We start from the raw sequence: 7,500 nt of genomic DNA, 5'->3' as shown, positions 1-7,500 counted from the left end.
CCTAACAAGGAAGATTTTCTTCAAAGCTGACTTGATAGTGGTTATAGTGCTAGCTGCTAGGCCTTTGTCAAATAGGAACCTAAAGAAGGAGATGGCTAAATTAGGAGTCATACAAGTATGGTCTGAATTCTTTAGGAAATCTGCTAGTTTCTTAACGGCCGAATCATATTGACGAATTGTAGAGTCCCTTTTGTCTGATTCTATGAAGAGGACATTTTCCGGTTCAATGTTCGCATTTCTACGAGCTGCAAACTTCATGAAGTCCACAAAGTTAGGGTTTTGGCTATCCTTGAGGAATCTGACACAGTCTGAGTTTGGACTACTTGGGTCAGTTTGGGGAATGGGATCCGGAAGGGACGGAGTTTCAACTCGAGGAGGAGAGGAAACCAACTGCTCTTTGGCCAGTGAGGTGCTACTAAAGCCACTGCCCCTTGGAAGGAGCGTAGTTTGTGTAAAACTTTCATTAGAAGATTCACTGGAGGGAATAGGTAAATCTTCTTCCAATGGTTCCAATCCAGGGTTAATTCGTCCATGGCATAAGCCTGAGGGTCCAGGTTTGGGGTAACATAACAGGGAAGTTTTTGATTCAGTTGAGTTGCGAATAGATCTACCTGGAGGCCCGGAACCAGCCTGAGTATCCACCGGAATGAATTTATGTCTAGGGACCATTCTGATTCCAGTGGTTTCGTCCTGGAGAGTGAGTCCGCTATCACATTCTGGAGTCCTGCTAGGTGAGTTGCTGACAGGAACCAGTTCTTTTCTGCTGCCAAGGTGAAGATAGTGACCAGGACCTGATTCAAGTTGGGTGACTTGGATCCTCCTCCTGTTGATGCAGTGTACTACGGCTGTGCTGTCTGAGACTACTCTGATGTGGGTCGACCTCGGAGGGGAGAGTCTCTTCAGGGTCAAGAACACTGCCATGGCTTCGAGAACATTGATATGGAACTGTTTCATGGCGGGTGACCAAGAGCCCTGAAACATCTGATGTTCGGAGTAACCCCCCAGCCACTCAGACGCGTCTGTATGAACTGCCACTTGTGGAGGGGGGAATTGCAGAAGAACCGATTTGGAGAGGTTCCTCGGTTCGGACCATGGGCATAGTCTCATTTTTAAGACAGAGCAGATCTTCGAGATCTTGTCTCTTAAAGGTACTGTAGCTCTCTTTCTCCAAACTCGATTGATGTCTATGAGTTTGGCTTTTAATAGGAGATCTGTTACTGAAGCAAAGTGGAGAAGGCCGAGGATTCTTTCTAAGGCTCTTCTGGACACCTGTTTGTGTTTGAGAAAATTTCTGATCTTGGAAGCTATCTCCCTTACCTTTTTGGGAGGAAGGGAGAGCTTGTGCTTTGAAAGGTCCCACTGAATGCCTAACCATTCGAAGTGGCTTGATGGTTGTACGCGGAACTTTTGGAGATTGACTTGGAGTCCCAGGTTGGCGAGAAATCGAATTACTTTCGTCGTAGCTCTGTTGCATTCCTGGGTCGACCGAGCCCAAATGAGCCAATCGTCCAGATAGGCTATGATCTTTATCCCTTGGTTCCTGAGTTGTTCTAGCACTGTCTCTCCCAGTTTCGTGAATATCCTGGGGGCAATGTTGAGACCGAAGGGCATGACTTTGAACGCAAAGGCTTTCTTGCCTAGGCGGAAGCCTAGGTAAGGAGAGAAGTTTCGAGCTACTGGCACATGATAATAGGCGTCGGTAAGATCGATAGAGGTGGTGACGGCCCCACGGGGAAGTAAGGTCCATACCTGAGAGATAGTCAACATACGGAACATGTCGCAGAGAATGTAAGAGTTTAGTTTTGACAAGTCCAGAACCACTCTCAACGCCGACGAGTCTTTCTTTGGAACTGTAAACAGGCGGCCTTGGAACTTCAGTGATTGAACCCGTTTGATTACTTTCTTCTTGAGTAACTCTGTGGTGTACTCTTTCAGGATGGGAGTGGGTCTCTGGAAGAAGGTCACTGGTGGAGGTGGAGATCCCTGTGACCATTTCCAACCCAAACCTTTGGGTATTATGCTGTGAGCCCACGGACTGAAGGTCCAATGGTCTCGAAAGTGATAAAGTCTCCCACCTACTGGGAACACATCATTGCGAGGGAGTGAATCTAGGTCCTTTCCCTCCCCGAGCACCCCTTGCTCTAGGTCCGCCTCGCTGGCGGAACTGTCCTCTACCTCTGTAGCTTCCTCTCTGGTGTCCATGAAAGGAACCGGAGGGTTCGTAGCTAGGGTTGTATGCAGGAGAGGACATCCAAGTGGGGTGAGTTGTGTACCTGGGGGAGCAGTGAGGTAGACCACCTGTTGAGGGGGAGCCGGTTGCTGAGAAGTCGAAGCTGAGGAAGACTGTGTTGACGTGTGGGGGACTGACGATTGATGGTAGTGACCCCGGTTCGTCTTGTAAGGGGTATATCTCTGCTTCTTCTTGAAGAAAGTTTGTTTGTGGGCTTCGATCTTCCTTTTGGCAGTGAGGCCCCACCTTACTTGCAAATTTTGGTTTGCCCCCGCAGCATCCCGAAGGACTTTGTTCACTTCATCCTGAGGGAATAGGGTCTTACCCCGGCAGGAGGACGCTATCAGCCTGTTCGGTTCATGTCTGATAGAAGCCTCAGACAGAACGTATTTCCTGCAGCTAACCCGAGCCGACCAGAATTCGTGGAGGTCTACTTGGTAGGACAGAAGCAGATTCTTTGTGAATACCCTGAACAAAGTCTCAGTCGGGTAAAGCAAGGCCAGGGACTCTGCAGAGGTGATGGAGTGGAGGGACCTAGCTAACCTATTCCGTGCCTCGAACTCAGTCTTGAGAAGATTCTCTGGTAATCTGGGAAGCTTCTCAGAAAAAGGAGTAGAGGCGCAGTCTGGGTCTAGCTTCCCTACTGTGAAAGTAGAGGAAGTGTCATCCCAGGTAGCAGAGGTACTCGGAATGAGCATGGAGGTGGGGTCCGTCTCTTTAAGAGCCGGCATGGCAGAGCCTTCTTTGACGGCTTGTATAGTGAGATCTGTCACTTTATCGATAATGGGCAAGGTAATGGCAGGAGCTGTTGTAAAGATGGTGTAGGCACCTTTGTGTGGGGTGAGCTTGGAGTTGGCACACCCCCATTCAGACAGAGTCCTGGCCCAGACAGCTTGGGCCTGTACTTTTGGAAATATCACAGTTTCCTTTGGTACCTTGTCCATCCTAACCAAGGCATACTCTTTCAAACGAACGAAGCCGTTTAATGGGAATTCTAGCCCCGGGGGGTAAAATTCTAGGTCCTCTTGAGGGCGGGTGCCTATGCTATCTAGAGTTAGAGTACCGTCTATGTATGGAGCATGCAAGGCAAAACTCCAGGGGTTGTTTTTATCGAAGGGGGATAACTTCGACGCGTCTGGGGCTGAAGGCGGAGGAATCTGAGTTACGGAGCGGATCAGATTCGCCACCATATCTTTTAGCTCCGTCATAGCCCCAGAATGTTGCTGTATTTGCTCCTTGACTATATCCCTGATCAGGTCCGGAATAACTAAGTTGTGATTAATAATGAATATTTCGTGTGGATATGGCCGTAGCCAGAGTCTGGGTGCAAGGGACCACCGGGGGGATGAGTCCCTGCCAGAGGGTTGCACTCCAAATGATATATAACCAGGTTCCAATCTCAATGAGTATCCCTCATGGCGGAGTAGAACTCTAAGGCGGAGTGGATGAATGTTCAGATCCTACTCCCAAGTCGTAGCGGGGAGAGGACGGAACAACAAGGGGGACGGGTGGCGGCATAAAGCTGGCCCAAAACAATGACTCACACACGAACAGGACCTATTAATAACGCTAGCTATATTAACAGTAACCACATAATAAAATAAATCGTAAAACATCATATACCCGTAGAGGGAGAGGGGGGAGGGAGAACCCGTGATCGTATAAAACGGAAAACGGGAAATCCACCTCTCCTACTCGAGGCTAAGAAAGAAAACGAGAGAAAGGGTAACTCGTGACTGTAGCAACAGAAAACGAGAACTCCATGCTCTCGCTCTCGTGGTTACACTATAAAGAACCTAAAAGCACACTATAATATGATAGAAGTATAACAATAAAATTGTAACGTCAAACAAGACTAAGAACGAAGAATAACGTCTGCGTAACAAAATTTAAAAGGATATAGTCCACTGACGAACGCCTCTCGGGGCGGGTACTAAACTATAATAAAGCCAGAACGCTATTCTTTGTTCGTCCAGACTGGACTTGCTAGCAAAAAGTACCATAGGAAATAAAACTAAAAGTAATAAAAATAATAATAATGGTTCAAAAGGCATAAGGCCAGTGACTTAACCAAGAACCTAATTGACAGAGTACCAAATGGGCAAGACTAACATAAAATTCCCAGTGAGGCAAATCAAAACAACAATGGCTGCCGACGCCGCGGAAGGCTAAGCCGGTCGAAATAAAAAACAGAATACTGGGAATAGAACAACTGCCCGGTACTGCAAAAAGCTGTCAAAACAAACTATGGTGCTTAACATTGGTAATGGTGAAGTAGGAGCTTCAGTCATGATGAAAATAATCCAGGAAACTTGAAAACACCGAGAGCACAAAATTCTACAACCAAGCTAGCAAGTCCAAAACAGAAGGATGACCTAGAGGGCGCTCGCGTCGGGCGTCGATGGTGTGGCTCAAGTGTGGTATCTAGGGCCTCTGTTACGGCCCTTCCCTTTGATGAAGGAATTATCTAAATGGAAGACAGCCTGTGAATAGTGGCTTTCACACGCCCCTGCTTTATACACGACACCCACAAGGTGCTCGCGCGAGGGTAGTAACCTCTGCATTCCATGCTTTTATCTTTCTCTGGTATATTTGGAAGGTTTATATCAGAAAAGTTTAAAGAAGGACTCTTTTCACCGGGCATCACAGGTCGACCCAGAAATATAGAAGGTTGGGGATCAATTGCTTCTGACTCATCTTTATGTAGAATAGAAACACTATAAGTCAGATTGTGGAGGGTAAAGATGGCTAACAATAATGATGAAATATTAAAGATGCCTTACAGGTATGGGTGAACGTAGCAAAATTGAACGGGACCAATACTGTCAGATGTATAGCCTACTGACCTATTACTAGGCCGTTTCACCCATTTTTTCACTTGTCGCTAAAGATGTTTAATAATGTGATTATGGGTGTTGTGGTTATAGGATCCACAAAATTTTAAGTGCAGTTCACAGTACAGATACTGCAGATTAGAGATATGAGAGTTGTAAGCTGATGACTTATCAATAATTACAACATTGACACCTTTAATGTATTTTTGGATTTGTAGCAATAAGGTTGCAGTGCCTTACTTGAGCCATTTCAACAATAATGCCCTCGCCACCAACATATGCTCGATTGTCAGAAGAATAGTCTGTCACTTTCGAATAAAAGCCCCTCTAGTCTGTGTAAGGTCTCCATGCGTACTGAACATATTTTCCTTCATATGCACCTGAAATTCACTCGCACAGGCTCTAGGTAAGGTAATTCCGTACCACCCCTCACATAACGCTTGCTATGACAATACATACACGCATCAGGATTTCATACACAACAAAACTCCAGGCATAGGGTTTTAGTGTTGATGACTTCTATACTTATAGACTCTACATACAGTCTTGTACTGTAGTGTTTTTCACACATGTACTAGGACTTGATGTGGTCACATCAGGATTCCACACGCATGGTCTCCACATTCCTGACTTCTACATACTCAGGCTTTACATACTGTATTGCACACGTACACGCTTCAGGATTTCACGCATAACAGAATTCCATGCATACGGTTCCTGATCATACTGTCTTTTGCTCTTACAAGCAATGTCTGCACGCATACAGTTTTTTGACAGTACTGCCTTTCACGTGTACACATAAGTCTCCACACTCAGTCTCCACACAGCCTCCAACTGTATTGTCTTTTACTCTTGAAAGCAAGGTTTACACATGTAAGCTCGGACCAAATCACATCCCATGTGCACCAGTTTCTCTACAGTCAACATACATGAGTGTAATAATGTAAGCAAACTACTACTTACAAAAGGAGTAGAAGTTGCGTACACGTGGCTCCTATCCCAAAAGTTGTCCCATAGCGAGTAGAAACATCGGTAGGCTCAACTCCCTTAAGCCCCTATTACACTTATCCGGTTTCCTACGGCGCCGTCGGTCGCGACGCTAGCATATGCTCAAACCGGAGCGTGTGATAGCAAATAGGCTGTATGAAAGCTCACCCACGGCTGGCCGGATGAACTTTCGCCAGTACTAAAGTTGGCCGTACGGCCGTTGTAGTCAGGACCGAGGACGTAGCGTGTAATTGCTCACCATATGGTATGACATCAGTCTGAGTGGCGGAAGGACGCTCATGTTGACTATTTGCTTCTCTCATGCAAGTGTCCTTTTTTTCTGTTAAAGATGATACCTGACTTAAGAGTTCAAAATATGTGTCGTGATCCATTCGCATGTAGTTAAACCAGTCATCTTTTTCTAATGGTAGTTCTTTCATTAAGTTAACATAAGAGTATTTTTGTCGTTTATGCAGCCATTGTTTGAACCAAATCTTCCTTTTTCTTGTTTTCACCTTCAAGTAGCACGCTAGAGCAATAAGAACGAGAATGTCGTCGATTTAAGACATGTCACTCCTCCACCACAAACAGGGCCACACTGACCCACTTGCCTCCGGCCGTTCAAATACGTGTAATAGCTCTAGCCGTAAGCCTGAATTTTCCTACGGTGCCGTAGGCCAGGTTGGCCGTAGGAAACCGGATACGTGTAATAGGGGCTTTATGGAGCTGGGCACATGTATAGCCAGTCAGGATGAAGAGCACCACCCTTCTTTCCCATTCCTAGACGTTTTTTTCTTAATCTAGCAGATCTATCGGTATGCATTGCTTGTGTATGAGAGGTTTACTGATGTCACTGGTTATTATACCCAATTCAATTCATTGAGAGCTGTTTACATAATCGATTTGTTGTTGAACACCCTTTTCCATTAAATTTCTTATTTTTATTTTATATAGCTTTACATATTGTTTAGGCATCAATTCAATGAGAGCTGTTTAGATTATCTATTTATTGTTGAACATACTTTTCCATATTTTTTTTTATTTAATTTAGAATGTAATTTTTCTTATTGCTTGGGTATTCATGAAATTTATAAGTTTTAACTAATGCATACTGTATATATATTTCCAGATCATTGTTGGCCATCTGAAACATCGCCAGCACATAGTTTTACACGTAATCCAGGTAGTGAGGAAGTGCCAGGAGTCCAATGGGAGTACTAGATTAAATAGTAAGTGGTCTTTGTCTTTTCTGGCAGTTATAAATCAAGGGTTTATCTGGAATTATCTCGCAGAAAACAAATGGATTACTCTATCTTTTAGGGATTCAGGTTTTTGGTACTTGTCATGGAATGGTCATTTGTTAATGCCTCTGATGTTCATCTAGACGTTGAATGATAGAAATAAGTAGTTATCTGGTTGTTGTCTGTGCCTTCAAAAGTACACATACTT

The 7,500-nt window shown here is 44.9% G+C and overlaps 1 protein-coding gene across 3 annotated transcripts in view; it reads left to right on the top strand.

The window, feature by feature from the left end:
- Positions 1-7,307, top strand: part of LOC137630662 (putative inorganic phosphate cotransporter) — a 254,167-nt gene extending 246,860 nt beyond the window's left edge. For all 3 annotated transcript variants that reach the window (XM_068362275.1, XM_068362276.1, XM_068362278.1), the window contains one exon: positions 7,181-7,307. In XM_068362275.1, the coding sequence (XP_068218376.1) occupies positions 7,181-7,272 (92 nt within the window). In that variant the 3' untranslated portion in view covers positions 7,273-7,307. The remainder of the gene's footprint in view (positions 1-7,180) is intronic.
- The last annotated feature ends 193 nt before the right edge of the window (positions 7,308-7,500 follow it).

The sequence above is a fragment of the Palaemon carinicauda genome, chromosome 38 (assembly GCF_036898095.1).
Source record: "Palaemon carinicauda isolate YSFRI2023 chromosome 38, ASM3689809v2, whole genome shotgun sequence".
NCBI classification, from domain to species: domain Eukaryota; kingdom Metazoa; phylum Arthropoda; class Malacostraca; order Decapoda; family Palaemonidae; genus Palaemon; species Palaemon carinicauda.
This window is presented reverse-complemented; position numbering and strand designations above follow the sequence as displayed.